General features: G+C 31.1%; 1 protein-coding gene across 1 annotated transcript; it reads left to right on the top strand.

The window, feature by feature from the left end:
* Positions 1–16,972: 16,972 nt before the first annotated feature.
* On the top strand, positions 16,973–17,909 carry LOC139882228 (zinc finger BED domain-containing protein DAYSLEEPER-like). Its single transcript, XM_071866590.1, has 4 exons — positions 16,973–17,068; positions 17,174–17,377; positions 17,455–17,779; positions 17,854–17,909. Exons 1-4 carry the CDS (start codon positions 16,973–16,975, stop codon positions 17,907–17,909), a joined length of 681 nt encoding a protein of 226 aa, XP_071722691.1.
* Positions 17,910–19,861: the final 1,952 nt, after the last annotated feature.

The raw sequence follows: 19,861 nt of genomic DNA, 5'->3' as shown, positions 1-19,861 counted from the left end.
ATATCTTATTTACCCAATTTAGTTTCCTATATCATAATTTATGGTTGAAATTAAAGCTTGACATAGCACATTAATATATTCTATACCCATTATGCAATTAACACATTAATACTCCTATTAATTTGTCAACAGTTTGTGATATTTCATCCTATCATATAATGCTCCATTTTCATTCCATTCACAACAATCATGATTAACTAGACAAAAGCCCGCGCAAGCGTTCAATCCGTATGCGATCTCTGATTGGCGTTTCTTCGATATGTACTAAACTTATAATGGGTAAAGGTGCCAATAATTATAACCATTTTAAAAAATATAATTACATATGGGATGGCATGAAGATGAGAAATGCTAGTAAATGGCATTATTTCAATCGGGAAATTTTGATGAAATTTAGATAAAAACATATAAATATTGTTGAAAAATTCGTAAGATCTATTTTCCGTTATCTCAGCTAGCAACTTATAACTGGCTCGAGCCTCTTCCGAATACAAAATGCCTAAACCAGTCAGATACAACTAACACCCTTATACGCCAGGTGATTTTCTTGCTGCAAGGTCAAAGTGGTGAACCTTCTTCACTATATATGATAGAAATAATATATCCATGTACTCTTTTGCATTGATGTAATTGTCGAATACTCTTAGTCCTATCGAAGTTAGTGGAAATATATTAAAAAAATTTATAAACATGAATCTACGGTTCTTAATGTTTCATACACAATCAACGAATGAGAAAGGAAGCCAGTATATAAAATTGATATATGGATAAATTTATATAATAGAAAATTCAAAATTTCTTGAGATTCAATCTCAAATATTGTTGAGAGATCTAAGATTGTGAAGTTATAATTACATATGATAATATTCAACTTTCTCCGTCGAGAAGGGAAAATCATGAGAGATTTAAATCACAAAGCAAATTTAATTAATTACAGTAACACAACTAAGAAATGGAAAATACTCCTTGTTACAACTGGGAACTAATACTTGCAAAGGCTTCATACTTTTACAATTCCTTTCTCAAGTATAAGCGAGACGTGAAATGATAAAGGGCGCTTAATTAATTATTGCATTATTGAGCTTTCATGACTACATTTATCTTATTACCATGACATGCATGCAATGATGAATTTTCATATCTTTATTGAGCAAATTACTACAATACTATTATGTCATTTGTCACTGCAATACTATTATGTCTAAATTAATTGGATTCACTATCTATTGAAAATAATAATTTGCCAAAAAATAAAAATAAAGAATATTTCAATTTAATTACAATAAAATATAATAGCATCTTTGTACACGTCCTTTATATATTAAACAGATCGAACTATACCTCATATTGATCATCGGTCAACATTCCCTAGACCATATACAATCAAGAAAACTAATGATAGTTGAAACCTGTTTATACACCAAGCATGGATAAGATTATATTACTTGTTGAAATTTGGATATGGTCAAGAATATTTTGAGAAAAAATTACTTTTATTTTTATTAATTTAAATTTAATTAGTTTTTATATCCTATTCTTGTTGTATTTATATTACAAGTTTTATTTAATAAGAAAATTATTAGAAAAGTAATTAGTACAAACAATCTAATCACTTGCCATGCTTCTACCATCTAATCATTTTCCATATTTGTGCCATGTGATTAGTATGGGGTTGGAATGACTAGAGTTGTTGAAAATATGCACATGCTTGTGTAGGAAGAAGAAGAAGACTTTGGCTTGTAACACAAGCAACCGGTAGAGACAAGAAAGGAAGACTTGGGCTGTTGTAGACGAATGGTCCGTGGGTGGTAAGTGGGCCGACGGCCCAAATTTTAACACCCCCCTCAAGCCGGCAATGGAGAGAAATCGTAGGCGCCGAGCTTGGACATGAAGAAGGCGAGCTTGAACGTTGACACCATGAAAATGATTGATATGAGTGAAGAGAGAATTAAATCTCCATATGAAGTTGAGAAACATGAAGAGAATATGTATTCTCTTATGATGATTGACTTTGACATCTTTAAGGATGCCAAGAATGATGATAAACCTAAATGTTTACATCACAAATCTAAACTTATGCAAGTTTTATGCAACAAGTCTAGTGAATTTGAAGACAATTCTCTAAAGGAGTTGAAATTTGAAAAGGAATTGAATTCCTTTGGTTGAATTGACACTTTTGAAAATGTCAAGAATGAGTTGAATGAACATAATTGATGTTCATGAGTTGAAATGACATTTTTAAATGCCACATTGATGAAATCTTCAATTGTGAAACATGATTATTGTTCTTGATATTAAATCAAAGACGAAACCATGATTGAAGACCAAATGATTTGATGTTGAGGCCATCATAAAGGTAGCACAGAATTTGAGTGAGTTTTGAAATTGACTCCAACTTTGAGGCTTCATACTCATGAACCAAGCCGAATCAGGCAAAGGCTATAAGAGATAAAATGAAGATACGTAAGTTAGGAGTCAATTGAAATTGATTTGAGGATTATTGGACTTCATTTGGATTTGTTATGAATTTTTGAGTGAAATTGGACAGTGAAAGACACTAGTGAAAAACTGGGTTCACTACAGCATGTTTGATGATTTTTAACTCATTCCACAGATGGAATTTGAGGTTACCATAAACATGAAAGTTGAAGATTGATGTGTCTAGTTTATAGAAAAAATGATAGAGAATCAAAACTTCCATCGAAAAAGTGACGATTGTCAGGTACATACCGGACTGGTCCAGCTCAGCCAATGATGGTTGACAAATGGATGAATTTTGAGAGTTTGAAAAATCCAACTGAGTCAATTTTTGGATATGTTGGAGAAGACTCATAGGAGAATCAAATCCAGTTTGAATTATCGGATTTGATCAAGTAATGAGTGAGTTGTGAATTTTTGAAATTCGGAGTGATTTTGAGTTGAATTGAGTTGAAACCAACATAGAATTCTCTCTTGTGGCTCTAGATACCATGTTGAAATTTGGATATGGGAAAGAACATTTTGAGAGAAAACTACTTTCTTTTTTATTGATTTCAACTCAATTAGTTTTTACATCCTACTCTTATTGTATTTATATTACAAGTTTCATCTAATGAGAAACCTATTAGAAAAATAATTAGTACAAACAATCTAATCACTTGCCATGCTTCTACCATCTAATCACTTTCCATATTTGTGCCATATGTTTAGTATGGGGTTGGAATGACTAGAGTTATTGAAAATATGCCCATGTTTGTGTAGGAAGAAGAAGAAGACTTTGACTTGTAACACAAGCAACCGGTAGAGACAAGAAAGGAAGACTTGGGCTGGTGTAGACGAATGGGCCGTGGGTGGTAAGTGAGCCGACGGCCCAAATTTTAACATTACTAAGGATAGTTGGAATGTACCTTTAACTTCAAGCAACTCCTGAAAGTAAAAATGAAAATTATCTTGAAATTCTCTTGTTCGACATAATTCTGAATTCAATAAGAAATCCGGGAAAAAGAGACCAAAAGCGTAAGCCGGCTTTTTAATTATTCCAAAAGAAAATAAGTGAAATATGTTAAGGGGAAAAAATCCAATCATCAAGCAAGAATAACAAATCGAATTAATTTTCTTATTGTTAAAGAAATTCAAGAGATTAAAAAATCGTAAGAAATGAATACCAAATATATATATATATATAATACAAAGCCATAATATTGTTTAAATTTCAAATTGCTATTTCCAGCTTTATGTTTGTAAAAAAAAAAATTAAAATACATGCAATATCAATTCCATCAAATTATGTCTGTGAATCACCTTTGGGTTTGAAAATTCATGAAGATATGCCAATCCTCTAGCCGCTCCAAGTGCAATCTTTAATTGTGCATCCCAATCAAGAGGTCCTCTTGTCGCGACCTATATATACATCATCGTCCCAAGACCACCAATATTGCTTCGTCCTTTGATGTATAACCGTTCATTATCGTCACTCTCCACCTTTGCTCGATCGTTTATCACCAATTATTGGTTGGAATGTACCTTAACTTCAACTTGTATAATAAAAAAGATTAAGTAAAAAACAAATCTACGAATGTACTTATCTAGAAATGAAAATTATATTGTTATTCAAAAGGACAAAGATGAACCTAGAATGGAAAAACCGACAAAATAAATAAAAAGTGATACACGCTATTTTTTTTTTTGAAAGGATGATATACGTTATATACATAATTGCACCCATTTATTAATAATTACTATTATTGATATTTTAATTTTATGAAATGTGAGGGAGGGAGGGAGGAAGTCAGGAAGGAAATAATTACTACTTCCGTCTCCAAATAGATACAAATTTTTATATATAATTTATATTAAAAAATTTATATCTATTTTGGAACGGAAAGAGAAAGAGTAATACTCTATAAAATTAGCAATAATCACTACACAATGAATCGTTTATAAAATCTCCCTCACTATGTTGAGGTGGCAGCATGAAAACATTCCAAATGCTGAGGTGTCAAACTCATATGGATTGTCTTCTACTACTATATATTTCTTCCGTCCTTTTTGTATGTTATTTTTGACAATTATTTTTGTTTTTTATTATATGTTATTTTTAAAAATTTGAAAAAATGGATAAATATGACATAAAAAAAGACGAAAGAAATATATAAATAGAAGATTTTTGTTTTTTTTGGTTGTTTTTTGTTCAGACGTGCTCTTACATTTGATTTTCTCCCAGGTATACACTATGTTCTTTAAAAAAGAAGAATATGTTCTTACCCTTGGTTTTATATTCCGAATAAATCCTGAGTTTGTTTTTCTTTTCAGTCTAACTTATAATAGTTTTATAATTCACTAACTGTATTATTTTTATTTTTTGTGATAAAGGGGGAACAAATACAACCAAGAGATAAAAGAGTCCAAACACGGAGAGAAGCATCTTATCTTCCTTAAACATTAATTCTCAGTTTTTCTATTGCATATACTAGTCAGTGGGTCCATCTCTATCTTTAAAAATTAATAATTTAAATATATATTATATAAAAAATTATATAATAATTATTTATATTAAACATTATTAAATTTATGTAAAATATTATATCAAAAGAGAATTATTTTAACTTTATATCTGTTATAATTATTTTGATTTGTTTTCAAAATCTACCATCCTATTAAATTAAAATTTATTTTATTTTAAAAAATAATAAACATATAAAAAATAATAAACATAGCAAAAGGTAAAAATTATATATCAAGATTTGATTTCATAATAAAATTCATAATTACATCTAATCAATTTATTTGTTCTTATTGTTTGAAAATAATATTTGCTTATTTTAATTCAGAATAGAAAAAAAAAAATATAACGGGTTTTTATGAGGAATAATAGTTTAATGAAAAAATAAGAAAAAAAATGTATATTGTAATTTAATTAGGAATAATTGTTTTAATAATATGCCCGTTTGAATAGGAAAAAAAAGATATGTCCGTTTTAATTATGAATAGAAAAAAAGAATATAGGAATAATTTTTTAAATAATAGATAAGAAAATGATTAGGAATGAAATTATTATATTAGAAAATAATAATTGGTAGAATTTTATTAGGAATCATTATATTTTTATTATGTTTTGATTTCTTAATTAGAATAGGAAAAAAATAATATCATTGATTTAAAATTATAACTTGATTCCTAATTAAACTCAAAATTCTTAAATATATGTGTCAAATTACTATTCGTTAATAAAACGCCATGTGCCAAATGTTGATTTGACAATATAATTTACAATTGAAACAAATTGAAAAAGTCTCTCTATTATATATAAGATAAGATATGATTATATATATATTGATCTCGAGTCCATCTCCAATCATGAATCGGGTAGTGTATCTACATGTAGTACCATGTTTGATCAATAATTAGTCAGTGGGTCCGTTTGTAGGATGGAAAAGTCCGTACCTTCAAAAATTAATAATTTAAACATATATTATATAGAAAATTATATAATAATTATTTGTTTTAAACTTTGAATTTATGTAAATATTATATTCAAAGAGAATTATTTTAATTTTATAGCAGTTATATTTATTTTGATTTGATTTCAAAATCTACAATCTTATTAAATTTAAAGTTTATTTTATTTTCAAAATTAATAAACATAGCAAAACGTAAAAGTTATATATCAAGATTGATTTCATAATAAAATTTATAATTGCATTTAATCAATTTAGTTGTTCTTATTGTTTGAAAAATAATATATGCCCATTTTAATTAAGAATAGAAACAATAATATAACGGGTTTTTATGATGAATAATAGTTTAATGAAAAAAATTAGAAAAATAATAATATATATTATAATTTAATTAGGAAGAATTTTTTCAATAATATGCTCGTTTGAATAGGAAAAAAGAAGAAGATGTGTCCGTTTTAATGAGGAATAGAAAATAAATATATATGAATTTTATTATGAATAATTTTTTAAGTAATAGATAGGAAATTGATTAGAATTAAAATTATTATATTTTTTTATTAGAAAAAATTAATTGGTAGAATTTTATTAGGATTCATTATGTTTTTATTGTATTTTGCTTACCTAATTAGAATAGGAAAAAAATAATATCATTAGTTTAAAATTATAACTTGCTTCCTAATTAAACTCAAAGTTCTTAAATATATATGTCAAATTATTATTCGTTAATAAAAAGTCACGTGTCAGATGTTGATTTGACAATAAAATTTGCAATTGAATTGCAATTGAATTTGCAATTGGAACAAATTAAAAAAGTCTCTCTATTGTATATAAGATTTTTTTCTTTATTTTTGAATACCAAAAGATAGTTTTTATTAACAATCACGAGGAGCAATATATATATAGAATTTAAAAAACGTGACAATCGGTCGATCTATTCCATTTATCTTAATATTAATAATATTAATAAAATAATAATATATATTATAATTTAATTAGGAAGAATTTTTTCAATAATATGCTCGTTTGAATAGGAAAAAAGAAGAAGATGTGTCCGTTTTAATGAGGAATAGAAAATAAATATATATGAATTTTATTATGAATAATTTTTTAAATAATAGATAGGAAATTGATTAGAATTAAAATTATTATATTTTTTTATTTGAAAAAATTAATTGGTAGAATTTTATTAGGATTCATTATGTTTTTATTGTATTTTGCTTACCTAATTAGAATAGGAAAAAAATAATATCATTAGTTTAAAATTATAACTTGCTTCCTAATTAAACTCAAAGTTCTTAAATATATGTCAAATTATTATTCGTTAATAAAAAGCCACGTGTCAGATGTTGATTTGACAATAAAATTTGCAATTGAATTGCAATTGAATTTGAAATTGAAACAAATTAAAAAAATCTCTCTATTATATATAAGATTTTTTTCTTTATTTTTGAATACCAAAAATAGTTTTTATTAACAATCACGAGGAGCAATATATATATATAGAATTTAAAAAACGTGACAATCGATCGATCTATTCCATTTATCTTAATATTAATAAGATAATGAGCTAATCAATTGTCCAATCTCATTATAAAAATAAAATAACATGATACAAAATTTAGGAATGAGGGATTATATCTCATTAATGAGCTTTCCATATGCTAACAAACATATCCCATCCTACAAAGCTCCTAAACAATTAAGAGTATAACAAAAGTATAACTATTCATGATTACTCACATTTCGTTGCGTGGTTTACTTATTACTATTCCTCAAGTAAGCCTTTTGTGTTTTCCTTTTCCTTTTGTGCAGGCAAAATATTTTATAAATCATATATATTAATCAATTAACAAATGGGAAAGACATTCATAATGATATTTTATTTATTTGGTTGTAGCTCTGACTTTCAAGATTGTTGGAACTAAAAAGATCATGATTATGGAAGGATCATTGTAGGATGTCAGTACGATCGGAATCTGTGAAATAAGATAAGACAAAAAGGGGTGGCAACTACATTTAAGCGTCTACAGTCTGAACGGGACCAACAAGGCTCACCACAAGACCTTAGTCGAGTGGTGCATAACTACCGGATTAAGGTGACAGAACTTTCTCGTGAAAAAAGTTCCTGTAAAAACACTCGTGAACAGTGGTCACTTGTGTATCTCGAGAATGAATGAGTTGTTTAGGATTTCCCTTAATAAAGATTATATAGGGTGGTATCCCCTTGATCAAGAAATTTTATTCCTCATGATCTTCTACATAAAGTAGACTCTTTAATAGAGAATTGTTGGAATAACTTGGTATAAAAGTTGAATTGCAAACTGATAACATAAGCTATAACACTTGAAACGTACGTAACTACTGAATTTTCCATGAACAAATAATACATAGTATATGCATTAGCAGACATAGATAGTATCGATTGGATCAAATAAATATTGAGAGCATTACAGTATCTGAAATTTAAACAGATGACAAATGAATTGATCTAAACAAATTAATTACGTACTACATCAGCCAAGATGAAATTATAATATATGTATCATACATGTAATCCGATGAAGTAGTTAATTAATTAGCAGTCAAGATGAAATTATAATACGTAACAACGGTATAATACTTATAAGAGCATGTGAACACGCAACATCCAACATTAAATCATAACGAGTGATTTGTTCATTAGGAATTTAAATAACGAAAGGAAAGTGATACTAGACCGAGGCACGATTATGGAATCGTTTTTCTTAAGCTATGATTGCCACGCTACTCAGTGCAAAACGTATATAGCAGCCAGATCCCAGGATACAACGGAATTACCTTTCGAACAGCTGCACTTGCTGGAGAAAAGTCTCCTGAACTAAATTGCCAAACTCTCTCCGACACAAGAAAAATACAAAGATGATTTTTGACTCAATGAACAGTAATTTCGAAATTTTGAGATGGGATTTTAATGACACAATGAGCTGGTTTTATAACTCAAAAAATCATTCATAACTGACAAATAAATTCATATTTATCGGCCATTTAAATTTAAATTCATATTTGATCAGTCAAAAATATTCCTATATCTTAAAATGATGCCAATTACACATTTAACATGTGTGAAATTTCATAATCACAATAGGATAATTAAATTTTATCCAACAAGACTATCTCTTGAATCAAAAAATTAGGTGAAGAAGTTGTTTCCTTTTAAAACTCTCGATCGGTCAGCCGAGTTTGACCGACTAGATGTCATGAACCAAACACATGTTCGACCAAACTGCTCGTCCGATCGGATCCAGACCGGTCGAAGACTTTTCGACTACAACGATAAATATTTTAATCTTGTGATCGATATATTCTCCATTTCCATCCAAAATGTTTTTTTAGCTGATTCCCGATAGGTTAGTGAAATCAAGTGTTCACTTGGGAAAGTACCTTAGCGATATTATCAAAGATGGTCAAGTACAAAATTGTAGAGAGCAATTGGAATTTTGCAAGTGTGTTTTGGGTATCAAATGAACCGTCAAAAAAACATAATTAAGAATATTGTTATTAAGTACTTTCAAAAAGAAAAAGAAGAGCTGTTATTAAGTGTGATCGTAAATAGCACGGCGCAAGTATTATGGTGTCATGTTCATTAACATGAATCACTTAAGATATAAAGGTCGAGAAAATTACGAATAAAATTCATTTTCATTTTGATTCTTTTTAAGGTGGACAATTTTTTCTTTATTAACAAAGATTAAAGGTGATATTGAAAAAATTTCGCTATCATAAATTCATAATCATTAGATAATTAAAAGAAAAGCAGGATAATATAAAAATAAGTGAACAAAAGTAGGGGAAGATTTATTCAATTTAGTGATTTAATTTGAATAGATGTTAATAATGTGATATATACAGATACATTATTACTATGAAAATGTCATAAAGTGGTAAGTTACTAATCAAGTAATCAATTTATGGACCATAAAAAAAATCAATTTATGACCTTAAAAAATCAATTTATAAATTATAATATATTGACTTGCCTAATCAAATCCCTCAATGTTAGTAAAAACACTCATGAAATTAACTTGTCTAATAAAAGAGGATTCCCGTTTTGGGTAGAGTCATTTAGGGGATCATCCGCAAATGAATTTTTTTTATGGTCGCAAATAAAATTTATTAATCATTACTCAAACATTTATTATTATATAATCATCCATTTACAATTTTAATACTATTTACTAGTTAAAAGTGATATATAGGTGAATGAGAATATTGAACATTAGTTATCATTAATTAACATTTACGTGTTTTGTTAAGAGGGTGTATTTATGTTTTCTCCCTCCGTTCCATTTTAAGAATCTCGTGATGAAATTTATTTTGGTCCATTTTAATTGTCTTTTTGTGAAATTCATGTATATTTAAGCTATTTTTTTCATTATTATCCTTGTATTTATTTCAATTTATATTATATTTTAAATAAATATTTATGATTTCTGAATAATAAATGATGGACAAACAAGTAATTTATTGTTTTCTTCAGATTCGCAAATTTCATTATGAGATACTTGAAGTAGATCAGAGAGAGTATTTATTTAGGAAATGCGGTTATTTATTTATTTATTGCATCAAAATTTTCATTACACACTAATTATTTATATATTATAGTTTTATGAAATTATTCTAATTATCGAGCGTACACTTAAGTCGCTATGAGTCAAGTTTTCAAATGCACTATTTAGTTATGAGTAATTTAAATATGATATTTATTTAATGATATATCCACCGTAAGATTATATTAGCATAACTTTATTAGGAATTGAATTTTTAGAGCCAAACTTTAAAATTTCTACAATTTTAGATAAAAAATATTTATTATTATATTTTCGATAAAATTATGGGTATGTGCATATATATGTTTAGTTGGTCGTGTTAATTAAAATGAATAATATAGAAATTAGGTAAATATATGATCAAGTCAAAATTTTAAATTTCTACAATTAACTTTAAGATTATCAATTTTTCATAATAATTTAAGGGAATGATATATAAAAGTAAACTTTTATATTATTTTTTGACAGTGGGGTTATGATATTTGTCTAGATATATTGTAACTTTGTATTTGGGTCTTCACGGGTCACCATTTCATTTTATCTAATGCAAAAATTTGTTTGTTATGTTGGAGGGATAAAACACTCTTAATAAACTTAAAATCGAACGACATATTATGTCCAAAATAACACATGCATGATTTACTATTGAGACGGGTAAGTAAAAGTTTAGAGACATAAATATATAGTTTATCAATCTGAAACTGCGTTGGATGAATTAATGTGACATAATTATTTTAATAGGTTCTGTAAGTATCAAAACAATATTGTTTAAAATTGACACAAGAGCAAATTTGAGTGGTCATTATGAGAGGACCAAAATACCCTAACAAAATGTGAACGTTGGACAAAACTCATTGCATAGTTACAATGCACTAAAATCTTATTTTTATGTTAATATGAAATAGAATGTAGTTTTTTCTTTTAAATACAAATAACTATTGTACATAATCTTAATTTTGACATTTTGTCATACAAAATTAAAAATATTTATAATAAAAATAATTTTTGTGTGCACACGGATTGTTCCTCTAATTTTATTTAATATATCATATCATGGTATGTGGAGAATTTACTTTTTTTTATCGAAAAGCAAAGTTTTTTAAATTTGGGATGAAGAAAGAATAAATTATTCTATTTAGACATTAGTGGCAGTGAGTTTTATTGTAATTTTTTTGGATCGATGTACGTGAAATTTGATAGTCCAACTATTTTTCGACTAAGTCATCTAATGTGAAGTTATAATTGGAATCTATTGTTTCGTCGCTGCCTTCTTCCAATTAGTTTTCGAGTTACGTTTGAATGACTTAGAACAGAACAGGGGGTTGAGAAGTATTTGAGCGTGTAAGGCCTAGAGCAGGCCTGCAAGGCTCACCACGAAGCCCAGGGCTTCGTGGAGGTTCTCGAATCCGGAGAGGGAAGTGTCCGACTTCTAGAGTAAGAAAGTGTCCATAATCTCTTGTGTGTCTCTTACGAATGTTACTTCTCTTTTTCTGGATCTCTGAGATGAATCTTTATATAGGGTTTTCTTGGATGCACAATACTTGTGAAAGCGACCTCTGTAGAGTGGAGACCATAGGTATCCTCGACCTTAGACGCTTACGGCCTCTTAAGGAGGACAAGGCCAGCGGTGTCCGTGCCCCCGAGCTAGTGGCCTCGCAAAGAGGACGGAATCGCTGCACGTACCTGATTAGTCCTAAGTCAAAGACACCCACGGCTCCACGGTTCAAATTACCTAAAAGCCCCTCTGCAGTATCACCTATCTAATAATCACTCGAAATATAATTATATTTTTGAACGAAGTGATTAAAAGATTACAATTTATCTACTTAAGAATATTCTAAATAAAAATCTAATTATTTATTCTTAAGAAATGAACTTGAACAGTTCAGTGGATGCTAAACTAGTTTTGACTAAAATAATTTACAATATAAAGATATAAGATCAACAAACTGTAACGAGACTTAGCGTGTCGGTAAAGAACTAGTTCAGTTTAGTTAATACTGAATCAATATCTGGTGATCTAGTTTAATTTAGTTGATACTGAACTAGTGACGTTAGACAGTTTATGATCTGTTGATCTAATGATCTGATGAATGGGCTTGGTGCAGTAAACTATTTGTTGAATAAGTCTCTACAATAGAACGGGAGTTTGAGTTGAGACTTTAGATTGAATCAATTCTAATGATGTTAAAGTTAAATTGATTCAATTGGACTGACATGCAAAAGATAAGTCTCACAGATAACCGATAATGAGATATGAGACTTATAAGCGCGAACCAAACTAAATGATATGACAATTGATGCGTTGGATTGATTCGAATAACGAATGTAGCACTAGGCGAGTATTGACTCGTTCGGTTGATACAACAATGGATTATGGAAACAATCTTGAGTCGAATATGGATTCGATCAGTATTTCAAAAACCTATCATGGTAAAAAAATTCCGTGCTAATGATTTTATCAATATAGTTGATTTGTTTTTCACACAAAACTAGATTCAACAAAACCAAAAGATAATACGAGAGATTTCAGTGCAAAACACTTAGCGTCTTTTATTTATATCGCAGTTCGGTGTGTTAACAAATACGTATTATGCGGGTAATGAAACCAATAAGTGTTCTTACAATCAGGGAGAAAGCCTCAAAATTATCCAGTGGCAAACACACTCTGTTTCCTCACTAGCAACAATAAGTGCAATCTTCTAGTAATACTAGACCTAATCTACTAACTCGACTAATAACCCTTCTTTGTCGTTGTTACAGCCGCACCGATCAGCCCATGAACTCTTGGACTCTTCATCTTGATGTTAGTTAGTACCATCTGTTCAACAACCTTGATTAGATAGTTGACTCTATAGCTTTCACTTACTTCATCATTGCATCCTCCTCTGTTGATGAGTTGTTACTTCTCTCTTCCTGTCTTGACACCTATGAATATCATTCTATCTTCATCATCGACACGTTTGCACCATGTGTCATCATACTTGACCTTTAGATGTTATTTTTTGAGCAGTTTGATACTTATAACATTTTCTTCTAGTTGTAGTACATGTAGAATATTTTCTAGAAGACTTTCGTGAATGCATGTTCCTTTTCCAAGTACTGTGAAATCTCTCCGTTTATGTCTGATGATGCTTACTTTTTCATATGCTACATAATTCTACAGATGATGTAGATGTCTTGTAAGATGGAAATTGCTATCTTCATCTAGATACCACATATTTTTGTGTTCCTCCTTGTATTATTGAATCTTGTCATTATACTCTTTTCCTTGTTGGATGGATTGACTCAAATCAGTGGCAAGTCTGTTTATTGTTTCTCTTTTTGATGCAGTAACTTGTTTCTTTAACATGGTTATTTCTTCTTCTCTAGTCCGTTTCTTTGTACACCTTGGGACTCTAAGTGAGGTCTTCAGTTGATGATCCAAAACTTTATTTTATAATTAATTGGATCATGATTTAACGATTTAATCGATTTGAACCAGTCTTACTTGATAAATGTTCGTATAATTTAATCATATGTTTCAAGTAAAATATTCATGTTATGGTCAAAAAGTGACAATTTATGTGCCTATACTCGATGCATGCAATGTCTCGATACAACATGTATTCACAGGTGCCAATGTTTCGTCGATAAAAAACGGGATAGCGTGACGGGCACGCAAGAAAGGTGGAATAATGAAAACATGAAAAAGAAAGAAAGAGATGGTAGCAATGCTTAGGTGTCTATGGTCTACATGATCCATAAGGCTTACCTCAAAACCAAAGTCAAGGGTGGTGCATCGCTACATGTTTTGTGTGTTTCTCCCTAATAGAGTGAAAGGTTTCTATTTTGTGTAAAGAGTGGAATAAGAAATATGTGATTAGGGTTTTTTGTATCACTTAGAGAGATTATATTGTTTTTACCATAGAATGAATGACTCGATTTGAATTGTTGTAAGATTGGACGGCTAAGATGAATGAATAGTGGGGGGAATAGTGTGCATGTGTGTGGTGTATAATAAAGTTTCACTGAGCACTTATAGGGCTGGGAAAACGGGCTTAATGCTCTGGATCGGCTCGGATTGGCTCGAAAAATAAGCGGTCTCGGGCTTGAAAATAAAGATCGTTTAAAACGCGGGCTTTTTTGGGATCGGGATCGACGGACCCGGGCTTTTTGCGGGCTCGGGCCGAGCCGATCCCGGACAGCCCGCGGGCTTTCTTAAAAAAAAAAAAAAAACCCAGGCCTTGAGCCTCAAGGCTTGATGTGAGGCCCAGCCCAGCTCATCATCAGCTATATCACGTATTCACTTAACTTTGAAACCCGAGTCATCATCACTAATAATCATCATCAGTTCTCCTCTCATCTCTGCGACTTCTCTTCTCCTGCTTCAGTGCCTTTTCTAAGTCGTCTCCTCTCATCATCAGTCGTCTCCACTCATCATCAGTCATCACTAATATCGACCGTCTTGTGTAAATTGAAGGGAACTTGGCAATCGAAGTATAATTTAAAGGTAGCCACTTCTACACAAAATGAAAAATCCTTATCCAATATTGAATATTCCACTCAGATATTGGCTTATTATCTCCTTTTCGTATCATTTTTTGTGACTACCTGCTAGTGATTGTGATTTTATTTTTATTTTTTTGACAAAATATTGTGATTGTTTTTAAGGGGATATAATCATTTTTTTCCTGCTACAACATGAATTGAAAAGATAAAAAAGAAATTAGTTACGGGGATAGGCCACCCCATATTGGTCTATAATCCTAATTTTATAGTTAAAGTACAATGTAAATACACAGGATTGTGAAATAATTAACTATCTACCATGATGAACATGACATGTTAATTAGCTTCTTGTTGTTTTTCTTTCCAATAAAAGAATTTAATACTATGGTGGGGCTGGCTGTTTGAGTTCTCCTCTCATCTCTGAATTGATTAATTAATTAATTACCTTAATTAATCTCTGTATTTTGTTCCATTGTTGATTGTTGGATGCTTCAGTACATTTTCTTCTCTAAAATGCGAATGTAATTTTCTGTACTCTGTAGAATGGATTCTGAGGCCAATACGTTAAGTGGTGATCGAGGAACGAACGCACATCAAGATAGTATCGATGAGCAGAGTAGGATATTCAGTGCAGGTGCTGAATCTGATGATGATGTTGTCCACTTACCGAATGGACCTTCTACTGGTGGAACTTCAAAACGCTTGAGGTCAGAGGTATGGGATTGTTTTATTAGAATTGGGGAAGAACCTGATGAAAATGACAATAATAAGCTCAAGTTTAAGTCACAGTGTAGGGGTTGTTTAGCTAAATTAATTGGTGGATGATCTAACTATGGAACATCAACCCTTAAACGTCATATGAAATCTTGCAAATTATATCACTCAAAATTTGGTAGGCTGCCTGACATGTTTATGGATCAAGAGGGTAGAGTTAAGAGCAGAAAGATTTCTCAATCTGTTTTTCGTGAAAAATTGGCCATGTCAATCATCCGGCATGATCTGTCTTTCTCATTTGTTGAGTATAGTGCTGTAATAGAACTCTTTAAGTATTTGAATCCGGATGTACAACATATAACTAGGAAAACAGTATCCTCTGATTGTTGGAAAATATATCTTGTAGAAAAAGCTAAACTAAAACAAACTATGCTGAATATTAAAGGTAGAATCTGTTTGACATATGATGTTTGGACTGCTTGTACTGCTGAAGGTTATATTGCTATCACTGTGCATTTTGTTGACAATAACTTCAAGTTACATAGTCACATATTGGCATTTGCTAGTTTTCCTCCTCCACATTCCGGTCAAATGTTGTCTCAAAAAGTATTTGATGTTTTAACTGATTGGGGAATTGAGCGAAAGATATTCTCGATAACATTAGACAATGCTTCATCGAATGATAACATGCAAGATAAGCTTAAAGATTCACTTGTATTGCTTGATGGTTTGCCGTGTAAGGGAAAATTTTTTCATATACGATGTTGTGCCCATATTCTGAATTTGATCGTACAAGATGGTTTAAATTTGAGTGCTGCCAAAGAAGCTATTATGAAAATCAGGGAGAGTGTCAAGTATGTCAAGGCATCTGATGGTAGGAAACGGGTATTTGCTGAGCAAGTAAAGAATGCTGGTATTGAGGGTGGTGTATACTTGTCTCTTGATGTAGTGACTCGCTGGAATTCAACTTTCTTGATGCTTGAAAGTACCTTGAAGTATAAGAGAGCCTTTAATTTCCTAAAGGCTCATGATCCTAACTACAAGTGGTGTCCTAATGAGGCTGAGTGGACTAGAGGGGAAAACTATTGTGAATTGTTGCGTCCATTTTATGACATGACAGTTTTGATTTCTGGTTCTGCCTACCCGACATGTAACGTGTATTTCAGTCAAGTTTGGAAGATAGAGTCTCTTTTAGTGAAATATAAGAGCAATGAAGATCCTACAATAAAGGTCATGATTTAGATAATGCAAGAGAAGTTTGATAAGTATTGGGAAGAATACAGCGAGATTCTTTCTCTTGGATCTATTCTTGATCCTCGCATGAAGCTTGAATTGGTACAGGTATGTTTTCTTTTTGTTACACTGTCTTTTCTATTACTAATTCTATTACACGTTCTATTACTAATTCTATTACACTGTCTTTTCTTTTTGTTCTTTTTTTGCAAGGTATGTTTTGAAGAAATTGATCCAATAAATGCTAATGTGAAAGTGGAAAGAGTGATGGAGAATTTGAAGATGCTATTTGCGGAGTACATGAAGGATGCGGCTGAGATTAATATTCTACCACAATCACAGGATCATCATCGCACAATATTCAGGACTGCAAGTTATGGAAGTGGAGAGAATTCTAATTCTCGCAGCGTGTCTAATGTAAGTTTCTTAACTGTTGTTCTAGTTAAATTATTAATAAATCGATTATTTTAGCTAATTATTAATAAACTTAATAGGATATGAAGTGCCTTAGCAGTCGTATTGATTCTCAATCTGAAAAATCTCAATTGGATAAGTATTTAGAGGAGCCACGATTGAATTATCAAGATTATGAAAATCTCGATGTTTTAGCTTATTGGAAAGATCGTGCAACTAGGTTTCCTGAATTGACCAGAATGGCTTGTGATGTATTGAGCATTCCGATTACCACTGTGGCATCGGAATCAACATTCAGTATTGGTGGTAGAGTTCTGAATAAGTATCGAAATTCTCTCCTTCCGACAAACGTGCAAGCTTTGATTTGCACACGTAATTGGCTTCATGGCTATGAGCCTACTGTTGGTAAGTATGTTTAAATACTGTTATGTTGCTATCACTGGAGTGGAATTGATCAATTGTATTGATTTGTTTTGTAGACGAAATTGATGTGATGAAAGTTTTTGAGCCGGCTGCCTCTTCTGTCGAGGGCTAAATGTAATTGAGTTGCATGGAGATGAAGAAAGTAGTGGATTCTAACTATTGTCTATTCACTTTATTGATTATGTTACTTATGTAAACTGTGAAATATTGGCAATTTGGCTCGGGATCTGAAAGTTTAACTGTAAACTGTGAAACATGTATTTGAATTTTATAATCTTTTTTTATTTTTTTTTAAATTTAAAACGGGCTGTCCGGGATCGGCTCGGGATCGGAAGCGGGCCGGACTCGGGCCTCGATTTTGAAGATCGGAAAATTTTGAGGCCCGGCTCGGCTCGGATCGTTTTCCGACCGAGCCCGGCCGGGCCCGGGCTGGTCAGGGCCGGACAGCTCGTTTTCCCAACCCTAAGCATTTATGAGCTTTTTTTTTTTCTATATATATACATAATTTATATGTGTGCGTGAAATTGTCAAGCCAAACTATATTACAGATTAGATCATAACGTGAGTGAGCATTGTGTAATTCCAATCAGGTAACTCTTCTCCAATTTGGTGATAATTTTTTACTTTTCATTCCTTGCTGATAAGGACGATATTGTTTTGTTGAAGAAGATTTTGCTTTCACTACGATATTGTCAAGCAATATGGAAAAATATGCTGACAACAACATTAACAATCCCATACCCACCATCAAAACCTTCAAAATTTATGTGGTTTGGGTAAGGCATCTGTAGTGGGAAAAATCCGCCGAAGTTGGGCTGGACAAGTTAGCTAGGCCGGGTCATGACTTGGGCAGAAGCCGATCGTTCGGGACGAGCCAAAGGCAGCATCACGGTCTCGAAAATAAAGGACACTTTAAAAAAGTGGACTTTTTATGGACCCCAAAATAAGGGTAATTAGAGTTATACCTTAATTAGAAGATTGATGCATAGAGCATCCCTTAATTAAAGGAGTCGATTCCTACACGATCTCTACAAGGTCATACCTAAAAGTCTTAATTTCTTCTCCTATATATATATATATATATATATCCCACCGTTCGCAGGGAATATGAACACAACACTTTCTAGAGACACTCTAGAAAAATCCTTTTTCATGAGAGAAAATCTAATCTCGAGTAGCTACGCACCCTCGATCATCTGGTCTTGCGGTGAGCCTTGTAGCTCATACCTAGACTATAGACCCGTAAACGTAGCTGCGACCCCCATTTTCCTGATTTGTTTTGCATGTTCCGACTGTGGCAGTGCTCTTTCGTGACCCTTACGTCGTCGTGATCATTTTGGTAACAACATCTTTCTTCTTTATTAATTGAGAATACAACAGAAAAATGTACTTTGCTTGCTGGAGTTGCCTATAATATTAGTTGCGGCTCTCAAATTAGGTTTTGGTGGGATATATGTCCGTAAGATGAATCTTTGTAAGGCAAATTCTCGACGAGATTTGATTTTTGGACTCATCATTTCATGGATTCATTGAACTCATTAAGCAAAATTTTGCCAAATCGCTCGCAATTTAATATTTTTTTGCCTGATGAATTCAATGAATCCATGAGTTCCTTTTTCACCCTCCAATTCCCAGCTGTGTTCAAGATTTTTCTTGGGAAAATTAGTTTTGTTGCAGATTTTGGTTTCTAGAATAATTCATCTTGGGAATGAGTCACGTTTCATAGACTTATAGGTTTCTTGTAGTCTCTCATTTAACTTTTCTATTATATATATTAAAAAAAAATCATGATGTCACCGATTAAGTCAGATAAAATTCATTCTCCCCAATTTTTTTATGAAACGTGACTCCTCTATTAATTGGCCATACTCTGTATCAAGCACTCAATCGACCAAAAAAAATACCCAACCAAAAGAATAATGGGAGACTTAGATGTTGGGCTTTATATGCTTGTCATGTTGGCTTTTTTTACAAAATTACACTTGTATATTAAAGTTTCACATAAAAGTAATATACAATCCACTCAGCACTTAACAAAATGAGAAAACTTAACTTCATCACTAT

This window comes from Rutidosis leptorrhynchoides, unplaced genomic scaffold (assembly GCF_046630445.1).
Source record: "Rutidosis leptorrhynchoides isolate AG116_Rl617_1_P2 unplaced genomic scaffold, CSIRO_AGI_Rlap_v1 contig246, whole genome shotgun sequence".
NCBI classification, from domain to species: domain Eukaryota; kingdom Viridiplantae; phylum Streptophyta; class Magnoliopsida; order Asterales; family Asteraceae; genus Rutidosis; species Rutidosis leptorrhynchoides.
This window is presented reverse-complemented; position numbering and strand designations above follow the sequence as displayed.

What these genes read in the sequence shown, in the direction of transcription:
- LOC139882228 (XM_071866590.1), top strand. Translation starts at nt 16,973, where the DNA reads ATGCAAGAGAAGTTTGATAAGTATTGGGAAGAATACAGCGAGATTCTT. An exon ending in TGAAGCTTGAATTGGTACAG is followed by an intron (nt 17,069 to 17,173) that starts GTATGTTTTCTT and finishes TTTTTTTGCAAG; the next exon opens with GTATGTTTTGAAGAAATTGA. An exon ending in TGGCTATGAGCCTACTGTTG is followed by an intron (nt 17,780 to 17,853) that starts GTAAGTATGTTT and finishes TTTGTTTTGTAG; the next exon opens with ACGAAATTGATGTGATGAAA.